Genomic DNA, 13,834 nt, shown 5'->3' with positions numbered 1-13,834 from the left:
GATTAATCACAGATGAATTGGCCTCTTGTTTCTATTCTGACATTTTGGAATCCTTTCTACTATTCTCTCTCCATCTGATATCAAGCCATGTCAGGAGAGTGAAATGGACCAACTGAAATAATTACATTTCCTGTGGCTTTTATGCAAATCTGGAAGAAGTTTCCACTAAAACACCTTGTTCAAGTAATAGAAGATTCTCTAGAGTTTTAAAACACTCTGAGATATTAACATTTTTTTCAGAAGCTATTAGTTCTACTGTACACTTCAAAGTATACCTTCTTTAAAATTTGCGGACTCAACGGAAAAGTTTTTGAGAAAGCAGACAGCTGGCCAAAGTAAAGACATTGTGGGCTTAAATTGAAACTAATTTGCATGAAAATGTACATGCCAAGAGAGCCTGAGAAATGCCACAGGGCAAGGAAGCTGAGCTTAAAAAACAAAATGAGTATCTTTTGACAACTCATATAAAAGCTTAAGGTTAATGAAGGACAAAACAAAAAGGTGTTCACATACAACCATATATTTTCCAGTCAAAAGAATATAAAGCAGGAGCTGTCTGATAGTACCTTTGATAGTAAAGGGACAGAACAACTTTGGAATAAAAAGCATGGGAACTTAAGTTTGGGCTATAGTTCATTGTATATGATTTTTTATTTTTGCTTTCTTACAGGAAAGTACTCAACCAAGCTATAGAGAAAGAGCAAACTATATAAGAACCAGACACAAAGCCTTGACACACACTGCTATAAATCTTAAGCCTCAGTGTTCTGATCCCATGTTTGCAATATGTACAATAATATCACAACTAAGAGGGTGGAACCAATCATGGGAGTTTTTTTCACCAGATCATCACCTTACTGGGAAGTTTATAATGCAAGATACATTGAAATTACCAGTACAGTGTCATGGTGCATGTATAAATACATAAATGCATAGTGCATGTGTAAATCAAACACACCGGGCGCTTTCAGGTTGGCAATCTGCCATCTACAGATAGCAAAGATGCTTTTCCTGACTGGTGCTAGACATCCATGCCTCATCCTTATGTGAAAGCCAGCGAGTAATAAAGAAATGACGTTAACTGTCAGCCAGTAGCAGTAGTCTTCCAAAGTCCAATTAAAGTAATGGAATGCTTAGCCTTCAGACAATCCTGGCCTGCTCACTTCTATGCACAGTATTAAGTGGAATTGTTTATGAAGGATATTGACAAGCCAGAACGTGTGCAGAGGAGGGCGAACAACATGATCAAGGAATGGTTGAGGAAGTTGGGCATGTTTAGTCTGGTAAAGAGGAGACTGAGAAGATGTATGATAACCATCTTCAAATATCTAAAGGGCTGTCACATGGAAGATGGAGCAAGTTTTTTCCCCCTGCTCCAGAGACTAAGACCCAAACCAATGGATTCAAGCTACAAGAAAGGAGATTCTGACTAAACATCAGGAAGGACTTTTAACAGTACGAGCTGTTCGACAGTGGAACAACCTTCCATGAGAGGTGATGGACTCTCCTTCCTTGGAGGTTCTTAAGCAGAGGTTGGATGGCCATCTCTCATGGATGCTTTAGTTGAGACTCCTGCATTGCACTAGATGGAAGAGATGACCCTCAGGATACCTTCCAACTCTACAATTCTTTGGTTCTATGTTCTCCTACTAAATCAAATAGGTCTGTTTATCACCATTATTTTTATATCTCTTTTAGACAAGTCAAGGTGATGAAGAATAACATAAATCATTACTGGAAGGGAAGGTTGTATACTAGTTTGTATTTTTCAACCGAATGTATTAGTGAGAGAAAATATAAAGAGCAAAAGGAATGAATCTTGAACATCCCTGGGCCAGGCTCAGAAGAACTGGCTTTGGAGGCCATATCTACCATTTAAAATTTGCTTGCATGTGAGAAAAAGGATTGATGGGAATGTGAGTTATAGGAGTGTTACTTCTAAGCAGAATACACAGCGTAGGGCTATATAGACAGTTTGACCAGGTATAAGGGAGCTTCCTATATGTATGGAATTAAGCTGAACTTCCTTGGAGTTTGTTACTGAGTTGCATGTTTAACTTCTAGGGGTTGAAATCTCTTTTGAGTCATTCAATTCCTTACAAACACTTTACCACCATAAGTGCTCTCTGTAGTTCCAAGGAAGGCCAATTTAGGAAGACTGTATTTCACACTTTCTGCCAAAAGCTGGATCAGCACATCTTTGTAGCATTTATGGAAAGAGTATCACATTTTTAGATGGAAAAGCCAGGTAACCACTAAAAATGCATTTTGTCAGGGCAATATTCTGTCTTGCTCAGCAGATGGAAGCACATTTCGAAACACCACTGCACTTTAGTAACTGGTGAGAAGCTCAATTTAGGCTGGAAGGAAGCTTTCCTAGCCAAACCAATAAAAAAATCTTTACACAGGAATATATAATTTAAAAGAACAGGATCAAAGGATATGAAAATTACAAGTCAGGGTGGGGAAAAGTACTCTAGACCCAAAGATCAACTGTCATCAGTGATTTTTCCCTCATCAATCTATTAAAGTTTGAGGTTTATCTGTTCATATGCAGGGGGCAGGCAGCACATTTGCAGCTTTTCCAAAGTGGCATATGAAACATAAAAGATTTGCAAAAATAATTCTGCCCCCAAGCAGCGATCGTTCTTGAACATGAACCAGCCATCCTTATTTTGAAAGAAGTTACTGGCAAAAGTAGTGCTTCCATTTGTACTTCAAGGCAACTGATTTTCCCAACACATTTAGATGTTACAGCTGCAACTATAGTTGCAGCCTTGATTCACAGATACTATCTGACTGAGGAAGCTATTTTACTTCTTATCAGGAGCCAGTCCTATCATAAAAGGAAGGCAAGATAGCATGCTTCAGCCAGCAAATGTAGAGAAGAGGCAGACTTGGGGCTCAATTGCCTTGCTTGACCTGCAAATGAAAAGAGCAAGTGGCAAGATCAGTGCTTTGGGTAGTATGCTGTGTAACAGCAATATATGGACTACTGGACTGGGAGAGGAATTGGAGTTCAACACGATGGTGGCAGAATTATGATGTATACATTTAAATCGGTAAATGCATTTAGAGTTGATGCTTCAGGCAGCAGAATATATTGATGGGGAAGTTATCAAATGCATACTCTCTCTCAAACCAAACAGTCTCTCAGTACAACTTTTGATTCTTAAGCGCAAGTATTCTTGGCAAATCTCCCTTGAACATTCATATCTTCCCATTCCTTCTAGAATCTAGAGAACAGAGACAGAGAGCATGAGCAGAGGCTAATGAGGTGGCAGAGGCAGGGCTGCACTGCTTACCTGACTTTCCAACACTGCACATTGGTGCTGGTTACTGAAGCAAGGGGTTCAGCATGGGCACATAAGCAGGAGTGTCAGATGAGTGCTGCTGAGTCCACACTGCATTGATCTCTGCTGCCTCCCCACTTCCCATCCAGTAACCATCAGCACTGTGCACCATGGAGAAGCCAGTTAAGCAGCCTCAGGTAAAGGCACCATTTCGTATTTTTCAAATTTAGAACCATTCAATGCAGCAAACTGTTTCCAGTGTGTTCCTAAACAACGGCTAGGTGAACAACATAATTTGAATGCTATTAGGTAGCTGATAGTGTGAGTGTGTTTAAAAAGCCTGGTTTCTCTATGTAAATTTGCAACACGCACATTTCTTTTTTAATGAAGCACCTTGAAAATCTAGGGAATGGCTGCGGTAGGCAGTAAGGTCACCATTAACACGGCAATAGCGAGGGAGTATTCAAGCCTTGCACAGGCTGAAACTGGAATAAACTTTTTACACTGCAAAAGAAAAGGACGTTACAAAAGGGGAAGCTTCTGAGACACCTCCGCCCTTTCACACTGGGAACAGCACCTGCCAGCTTGGGAGCCACTTCTTGTGTTCTGGTTTGTTTGTTTGTTGTTTCTACCAAAGCAGCTCTGTTCTCCAAGTGAATTACTCAGGAAGCACTGTTGTCCAGAAAAAGGAAAAAAGCAGCACTGGAGGCATTACTTCTGGCCCAATAAATACACTTGCCAGAGCAAAATGGAAAGGTGCCCCAGAAGCCTCTTTATCAGGCTGTAAGAAGCCTCTCATACCAATTCAGGCCAACAAACCTTCTAGTGGGATTTTGCACATGCAGATTGGCAACACAGCTCAAGATAAGAGATCTTTCCCATGCCAGAGATGATCCTTGGAGGTGCAAAATCAGGGTTTAATGCATGTGATGCATACATTCCTCTTGCGGAGCTGACCCCTCCATGCTTTGCAAAAATATCTTAGTGACCTTGTCTCAAATTCTGTGGCCTGCTTTTCTACTGTATGCTTGATATTCTGTTATATACATAGCTATATACAGATTTCCATATCCATATTGCAGATAGTATGAAGATTTGGACTGCAATCCTAAAGAAACATTTACTGGAGAGCAAATTCCACTGAGCACAGTGCACATAAGCATTGTTAGAATGTGATATTTCCTCCCCACCCCCTTTTTTTTATTAAAAAATGGGAACTCCAAGCCACAACCCAAAGAATAAGATATTCCTTTATATGGTGACATATGCCTAGTAATCAAACATAAATATGTATTTGGTATTAATTCTTTCCATTTTTCTTCTAAACACTGAGGCAATAAGTTAGCTCTATACCTAGTCATCTGATGAACACTGGTATGGTGGTTCATTTACAGTGGTACCTCGGGTTACATACGCTTCAGGTTACAGACGCTTCAGGTTACAGACTCCGCTAACCCAGAAATATTATCTCGGGTTAAGAACTTTGCTTCAGGATGAGAACAGAAATCGTGCGGGAGGCCCTATTAGCTAAAGTGGTGCTTCAGGTTAAGAACAGTTTCAGGTTAAGAACGGACCTCTGGAACGAATTAGGTACATAACCCGAGGTACCACTGTATTTCTTTACAGCAAACTAATTAAAGAAACCAAACTGTAAGGAGTTCAACAAAACCCAGAGATATTCTATAGACGTCATATGATTTCAAATCATTAAAAACATACTAAATAAGTTTTGGTTTTTTTACCAACCTTGAACAAAATGGCTGGTATCCAAAGAATGACTTTAGGGATGCCCAAGGGTTTTGGCATACCCAGTGGAATTTCTGGTTTACTTTCCTTTGAACAGAAGATCTTTGCCCAAAGTTGCAAGCTGCTTTGAAAGTCCTCTCAGTTTTAAATGTGGTTTGCTAGGTGGCATGGGGGCAACTGTTTGTGAAACCCTAGCCCATAGTCTTCTTGGCATGTAGAACTAGTTGCCCAATTCATTGGATACCAGCCAGTAAATCTTATGCAGATAAAAATATAAAATACTCTAGACACTTGAAAGAAAACTGAACAGAAGCCAGCTCCATTTTGGCCAAGCCAAAGCAGGGAGAAGTCATACAGAACAGTCACATCAAACACCAGACTGAATTCAAACACATTAATAAAGTAACTTTAGCCTTACCTTATATCTCATTTTAGGGCATGAATGAATGTAAAACCCCATGTAGTAATAGCATAGGTCAGAGGCCTTTTCATGAAGTTGCCTTGTAAAAGCAATTTCCCTGTAAAAGAAGCAATCATTCTGAATGGATAAAAAGATAATACCAGATAGATGTGTTCACAGATGCAAGGAGCTCTTATAATACAGCAAACGTGAAATAAAATGGAATGACCTAAATTTTGGCCTATGTTAAAGGGATGATTACATTTAAGTAAAGAATGGGAATAATAAATGCAGAGACAGTTCCATATAAGAACCCAACAAAACCACAAACTCTTCTACTTAAGAAAGCCAATTTTGCATTTTGTCCTGCCAAGAAGCTAATCTGAAATTCAAATTGCAAGTGATTAAAGGCACCCTTTTAACAGATTTCCTATTAATATTCATGCACTGATGTTCTATAGAAGTCTGGCCCAGTCATTGTATTCAGCGGGCTAAGACAGTACATGCAGACTTCAGAGAATTTTAAAATCAACAAGTTTCAGGAAGCTTGCAGTGAGTTTGAGTAATTTACATGCAAATATGCAGCAAGTGCTATTTTCCATATTTGGCGAGTGCTGTCTTCTGTGCTCGTCCCATTTATTTATTTGAAAGAAAAATTACAGTATTTTAGCTTTCTTCTTATTCAGTCTTGAGCCAGCAAGAGGCGAGCGGTGGTTCTCCAGCTTTACATCACTTGGAGACAGTTGCTTTCATCTAACTTGGGACAACACTCTAAGTGATGTGTGTGAAGAATGCACAACTGCCAATTTCCCCTCATTTTGTTCTAGCCAGCAGTACTCCTACTTGGCCTTCCAGCCTCAGCTTTTGTTTGAAGTGTTTCAACAAAGTAGGTGGCAGATGAGGACTAAAAATGGTCTGCTGCTAATGGTCTGCAATTCCTCTTGCAGGTAGTGGCTGAGCCACTGTGGTATCCTAGATTTTTTGGAGGGGGGGGGCATTCTAACTGCTAAGGAAAAAAAGACAGACAACTAAAATAGAAGTTTAAGTAAGCCTGCCTGAATGACACAAGATATATACAAGGGTAGCCAATGTGCCCATTATTCAAGCAAATACGACAACCCACTCATTTTAGGCAAAAAATAATTAAATCCCAAAGAAACATCTACAAAGACCTGAAAAGCACAAAGTCCATAGATTTCGCAGTCATTAATATTTGCCTTAGTGACTTCAGGTAGCATTATGCATGTTAACTTATGCGTGAATTTTCATTTTGAGAGTAAAACCATTCAGACAAATTCCTTTATTAATATATATTATCTTTGTCCTTTTGGTTGCTTTTCCAGAACAAGAAGTTACAACATACCACTTCATCATTTGTCTAATGCATGGGTAGGCAAACTAAGGCCCAAGGGTTGGATCCGGCCCAATTGCCTTCTAAATCCGGCCCGCGGACAGACCAGGAATCAGCGTGTTTTTACATGAGTAGAATGTGCCCTTTTATTTAAAATGCATCTCTGGGTTATTTGTGGGGCATAGGAATTTGTTCATTATTTCCCCCCCAAAAAAAAATATAGTCCGCCCCCCCACCCAAGGTCTGAGGGACAGTGGACTGGCCCCCTACTGAAAAAGTTTGCTGACCCCTGGTCTAATGGATTGGGTTCTTAGACCGTGGGTTCTTCTGAAGGGGCCTACCCATTTAAAGATGTTTAAGCAATATTTTAAAATAGGATTCAAACTAATAATGCCACCAAGCTCAGGAAAGGCTTTTCCAAACATCCCTGAATAAAATTGGTAACAGCCTGCATAATATCAAGTTCCTCCACAGCTTCTTAAGGGCTCTCTATTCCTAGTCTTCTGTTAACTTAGGTAACTAAGTTACTTTAGTAACTTCACATTAAGGCGTCTACTCCTGGAGGGAGTTCATATTTACTCCAGGTTTAAGAAGCTGGCAACCTGACTCATGAAAACAGACAGAACCTAACCAAATTTACACCAGGGATGGGAAAATCTGTGGACTTCAAGATATTGGTTATCCCACTTTACATCACAGTTCTTTTCATATGACTTTAAGTAAGCTTGTCTAGGTGTCACCTTACATACTCTATAGCAGGCATGGCCAAACTTGGCCCTCCAGCTGTTTTAAGACTACAATTCCCATCATCCCTGACCACCGGTCCTATTAGCTAGGGATGATGGGAGTTATAGTCCCAAAACAGCAGGAGGGCCAAGTTTGGCCATGCCTGATCTATAAGCAAGGGCAGCCAGTGTGTCTGCCAAATGCTGAACTACAGCTTCCTTCACGCTGGCTGAGGCAGTTGGTGTTGCAGTCCAACATAAGCAGAAGAGCCAGGGGTTCCACACTCCTCCTTTACAGTTTATTATATATAGTGAAAGTACTTCAGGCAACCCAAAATGCTGCTAAATCAGCATATTATCAAGGAATAGGAAACTAAAAACATCACTATTGGCAGCACTCCTGTGAGGGAAAAGCATTCCATCTGTAGGCAAGCAAATGTGAAAGTGTGGGATTGACACCACACTGGTCAGTTCCAACTGAAAAAACAAAGAAACAAAGCTACTCTCTGCATTTAAGGGAGTCACTTGTGGGAATGGTCCTTCATGCATGCAAACAAATGCACAACATTATTATGTGAATACAAAACTGAGTGATGATGACCTGGTTTTGGATCTGTGAGAAAGGGAAGCAAAACAGCAACAGAACAGTCGTTTGAAATGGCCCAATACAGCAAAAGCGGTACCACAGAGCTGATCTGGCCACACGTTTCACTTCTTACTTCCATCTTCCAAAGTAGATTAAACACTTTGCTTTAAACACTGAAGTCAACCTAATTTAAATACTCAGACCAATTAAATTAAAACCTATGAGGTAAATGTTTTTCTTACTCTAAAAAAATTAAAATAAAATAAAGCGAAGCAGGCCTTTCATGTAAGACTTTGGTTTTCATTTTCATTCTATGCTTTAAAATGCCAGTAGACCTTTAAATGACTACTACATAATTAAAAAATACTTCCTTACCTTAGTGCAGAGTATACGCCTAAAGATAGAGAAGAATAATCAGGATCATAGTAGAGATACACAGATGACACAGACTTTGGAAGGATGTCAATGACACCCACAGCAATTATCTTTCCATCAAACCAATACTGCTGGTGGAAAGAACCATAGCCACAATCTGGACCATTAGGTAGATTTTCTGCCTAGAGAGGATAGATCAGCATAAATTCAATTGCAAAATTTAATCAGTTTATAAAACCGTAACATTATCTTTAACAATGAGAACCATTTTGAAATTCAAACAAGCAAATGCACTGAGTAACGTAAAACTGAGATAAAAGTTAAGACTCTGCTCAGTGAATTAGGCCCTTCTTAGCTATCTGCCCCATTCACGTAGCCAAAGCCAAACAAAATGACAGATGGAAATCTGAAAGTTTTAGGTGCAGAAATAAGAGATTTCAAGAGACTTCTATGGAGCTATTTCCAAAACAGTTTACAATATATTCACATGTTACGTTAATATTTATTAACTAACAACCACCAAATCTTGCTTTCGTTGCCTTGCAGGTTTCCTTATATTGAAGTCTACCGGCCTCAAATGTCAAGCCTGGAAATAAGGGGGTTAACCTTTCTTAGCAGAGTTATGAGTGACACTGAAACTGATTAGCCATAAAATGAATAAGCAGACAAATGAGTAAATAGAATCCAACAGAACAGATTCTGCTCACTGGTTCTTCATCTTTAAAAGATGTGGATAACTAGCAGCATGTAGAGATATGCTGAAAAGTATACTTTCACAGGATTATGAGGATAAGATCATGCATGTGAAGAAAATTTATACAGGGAACCAGCCCTACGTTATAAAAAATCACAAACAAAAGCTTTGTTGGAGAACTATAAACTATATTCAACTGGATTATACTCATTAAATTAGAACTGCTTGAGGTAAGCACTCTGGAGGGAAAATGGAGTATACATGTTTGAAATAAATCAATAAATGTTAAGTACACTGGTCCTCCCCTCCTCTTGCAACTTAAGAAACCCTTCTTGTCCAAGACAATAAGCTAATTCACCTTCATCACATCAATCTTTTAGCATTTACGGGAATCTTTTCAACAAAACTGGATTAGAAAGGATTCATTTAATAATTCTGCAGAACAATATGATAAAAACATCCACGGCTGAAATATTTTTAGCTTCTGAGCATCCATGCTTCATTTCTGCTATTTAAAACAGATGCAATGGATATAGGAGTTTTAAAACTAAAACAAACTCACATTTTGATTACTGTTGTTTATATAACACAACTACTATGCATAGTACTTTACAAAAGGGCATTATTAATATATTAATTCAGTTACTTGAGCTGGAGCTAGCACCTTCAATGAATCCAAAAACATTGGCCACATTTGGATCCTCATAGCTCAGCTTAATATGCCAAGATACACACGAGCCTTTTGACCACATAAAAGCCCCTTTGTGGAAAAGCACAATTAAACTAGGTAGTGTCTAATGTACAATACTTTCCAATTTTGTTTGATCCAGAAAACTATGTAGTTATCAGCTTCTGAACAAGCCAGTTTATTAAACCAACTTCAAACCATGGTTTACAATCCTCGCTTTTCTTGAAGGTAGTTTTCTGGTTCATATGAGATGGAAAACTTGATTAATTAAAAACTTCCTGGTTTATTCGTGGCACATGTGAAGGGGCTGTATGCATTTGCAAAAAGGTTGTGTCTATCTCAACTTTATGAGTCAAAAAACAGCCATCCATCCAAAGTCAGCTCAGCAACTACTGAATCTAAAGGTACTGAAATACAAACTATGAACATTATTCTTTATATACCACATATGTGTAATCTGTACTAATAGCCTGAGGATGTAGTAGGACAGATTTGCTTCAGCCTCTATGGTATCAAATGCCAGGATGACATTACTTTGTAATAATTTCCAATGAGATTGACACAGGAGGTTATTTTCAATTTTTTCCTACAGATAAAAGCTAGTTATAAATTCTACTTGAGTTCCTATTCCATTTTAACCAGAAGTTATTTGTCTGTTGTTATCCACTATATTCTGATAGCATACCTTTTTTTGCACCTAACAACCATCTTATGACTTCCTTAGATGTGATTTTAAAATTTATCCTGTACTCAGGATAAATAAATAAAAACTGGAAGTAACAGGAGGGTTGCAGGCAAGCCAAGACCATGGCACGAGACACAACTGAGGCTACGTAGCAGGACTGCTTGGAGTTAAAAGAAGTTAAAAGAATCAGATGATAATATTTGTACAAGTGGATAGAGAACTGGAGGAAAGGGAGGAAAGGGAATGCAAAAGTCAGAGAACCAAGCAGGGAGGAAGGCTTATGCACAGTGTTTACAAAACAGGAAACTGGCATTTAAGAGAATCATTTTAATAGCATATAACTATGCAGTAATGAAATAGCTCCCACTGATCTGCATTTATCTTAACAAAACAAAATCTTTTCAGTAGTTATAGCTGAAAAAGTACTACAAACTTCAAATAACCAAACAAATCTAGTTTATCCTCCAAAAAAATCAATCCATAGGCACAGCTTACTCCCATTAGACTAGTTAAGCAACATCAATCACTTCAACAGTGATACATGTCAATTGCTTCTGCTTAACGAGTTGGTGCTTATAAAGAAGAGCTGAAAATCTTTACAGAGTCACTTCCCTGGCAACACAAATAGACTATTCTTTACATATAGACTGCACTTTTCTTTCCAATAACATGTTTATTCTTTTAATAATTTAAAGACTCTACATGAAAAAATCAAACAGATTTTTTTGAAAAACCACTTTACTACTGCCAAGAGAGTTGTCTCTAAAGAGTTTATTGAGAATTCAAAAGAAAAACAGAACTCAGTCACATAAAGTTTAATTTTTGTTTTGAAATTATTTGTGACATACATGGTAAAGAGGCTTTGCAACGATCATGTGGAGTTTGCTTTTAGTTGGAGAATTTCAAAAATCCCTATAGCCTTGGATATTTAAGACCTTTTATTTGGCTTCTTCTAATTGAAAACATGTGCAAGTGGTGCCAAACAAAATTCAGTTCAAGATTCAAAATATCAATAAAAAGCATTGCAGGGGGAAAAAATCCTTGGCATAAACCTTCCTTTTTTACAGCAAAGTGTACATAAGCACCCATACAGCCATACAAAATAAGGCAAATAATGGAAATCGGTTGCCTTATTTGACGAGGTGATAAAAGCTCTTTCCCCATTAAGTCTAATGATCCCGATTAGCCTTCATAGCCTTCAGGTTGGGAAAATGTAAAACTGGGTGGGGGTGATTAGATTCAGCAGAGAAAAGGAACAAACTCTCCACACATGGCTTCATTCAAACAGCAACATATCAAATTACTGGTGCAATTACTATAACCTGACAATTTCATTACACCCATGTGGTAGTTAACTCTTTAAGACCTACAACAAACAAAGTCCTCTTAGCTGTTATAAATGAAGTAATCTGAAGCCTCGACTCTAAAACCTGTTCTAATTATTCACCAGCCCTGGTTATCTGTTTTTAAGAAGCAAAAACAAAGTTGAAAACATTTAGGTGCCTTTGAGGTTTCTTTTTAAGGCAAAGGAACTCAAAACACAAAATAGTTATTGAAAATGCAAAGCACATATTCTGCTTTGATAATTTCAAGTTTATATTTTGCAAAGTAGGCTGTAGCGTGTAAGATATGTTCATCCTTAGTCATCCAAATCTGCCCAAATATTTTTCTCAAAGTAAGATAGATTAACATGCATTCTCAGTGAGGTTTGTTACTTGCCACTCAACTGCAGGGGAGCGCTAGAGTGATGATAGGATATACTATATATCCTAGCAGAATAGTAGGGTGAAGCATCTCTAGCATGCTGGGGTGGGATGGATGTGTAAAGACCCTACAAACAAATTCTGCCTCACCAAAAATGCCATTAGTCAAGCATATAATACAAACCTGTTTTTCTAATGGCATGTATAAACTGAGCCTCACGGGGGCTCTATGTGTTCTCATACTGATCTGCCTTAAAAAACTGCCCACCCTGTAAGGTATCCAACAGCAGTCTGTGCTAATATTTTGCATCAGTGAGTAAGGATTAGCCACCCACTCATGAATGGGGGGGGGGGGGAGAATCTGCAAAGTATCCTATCAATTCTGATGGAGGTTTCAAATTCTCATGTTATGGCTAATTAAGGAGATCAGACAAGCTAAATCTGATCAAGAAGCCAAACACTGTTTCAAGAAGGAAAGCAAGTAGGGAGTCAAGAAAGGAATGCATTTCAGAAGCCCCACATGCACGGATAGGATATTTTAAAAGGTATCAATTTGCAATTCCAAGTGGATACTTGAAAAACAAAAGGGAAATTATGCTTGCTGCATTTAAATCTTTTAGTTATTAAGCTTAAAAAATCTATTATGTGCAGTTAATAATTTTAAAGAAACATGTGTCAGAAAAATACATCAATAAATTTCTTTAGTGAATATCCATTAATCAGATTTTGGGTTGTTCAATGTATATGCAAATTTATTTAGTTGCCTAACACAAAGTTGCCTTACACAGGGCAGACTCTAGGCAACTCGCAATCAACATACAAAATTATTAAAAACTTCAGGCATTTAAAATTTAACCAAACCAAAATGGGCACCTAAATGCAAATTGTTTTCATTCAGTCAGTCAGTCTGTAATCCCAGGGCAGTATACAAAATCAAGAACATAATTTATGGAGTATAATAATAAAAGCATAATACAGATCATAATAACAGACAGCGTAATAATAAAATAATCATAACAACAGCCCCCCGCCACATAACAGGCCATAGATTTAATTGCTGAAGGCTTGGGTAAAGATGAATGTTTTTGCCTGGCACCAAAAGACAGGTAAGGATGGTGCCAGGTAAGCCTCTCTGGGGAGAGTACAGATGGGGAGCTACAACAGAAAAGACCTATTCCCATGTTGTCATCTTCCAAACCTCTCGGGGACATGGAGAAGGACCTCAGGTGACAAGTGCAGGGTCAGTTCATATGGGGAAAGGAAGTATTTGAAGTCCTGAGCCATGTAAGCTTTTATAGGTCAGTGCCAGCACTTTGAAATGGACCCAGAAACTAATTGGCAGCCAGTACCATTGAGCCAAGATCAGCGTTATAAGCTGAACTTGTATTGTCCTGGTGAGCAACCTAGCCATCAAATTTGGCACCAGCTGAAGTTTCTGACCAAACTGCGGGAGGCAGTGGAAGACAGGAGTGCCTGGTGTGCTCTGGTCCATGGGGTCACAAAGAGTCGGACACAACTAAACGACTAAACAACAACACCAAGAAGAAGAAGTTTCTGAACCATCTTCAGGGGCAGCCCCACATATAGG

At 38.6% G+C, this 13,834-nt stretch overlaps 1 protein-coding gene across 8 annotated transcripts in view; it reads right to left on the bottom strand.

The window, feature by feature from the left end:
- Positions 1-13,834, bottom strand: part of ATE1 (arginyltransferase 1) — a 74,273-nt gene that overhangs the window by 30,441 nt on the left and 29,998 nt on the right. For 7 of the 8 annotated variants that reach the window (XR_013839082.1, XM_079976720.1, XM_079976717.1 and 4 more), the window contains 2 exons: positions 8,477-8,658; positions 5,458-5,557 (listed from right to left, as the gene is read on the bottom strand). The exons of the other annotated variant lie outside the window; for it this stretch is intronic. Coding sequence is in view for 6 of the 7 variants with exons in the window: in XM_079976720.1 (XP_079832846.1) it covers positions 5,458-5,557; positions 8,477-8,658 (282 nt within the window). In the remaining variant the exon portion in view is untranslated. The remainder of the gene's footprint in view (positions 1-5,457; positions 5,558-8,476; positions 8,659-13,834) is intronic. 8 annotated transcript variants of the gene reach the window in all.

The sequence above is a fragment of the Podarcis cretensis genome, assembly GCF_951804945.1.
Source record: "Podarcis cretensis genome assembly, chromosome: 5".
Classification (NCBI taxonomy): Eukaryota; Metazoa; Chordata; class Lepidosauria; order Squamata; family Lacertidae; genus Podarcis; species Podarcis cretensis.
This window is presented reverse-complemented; position numbering and strand designations above follow the sequence as displayed.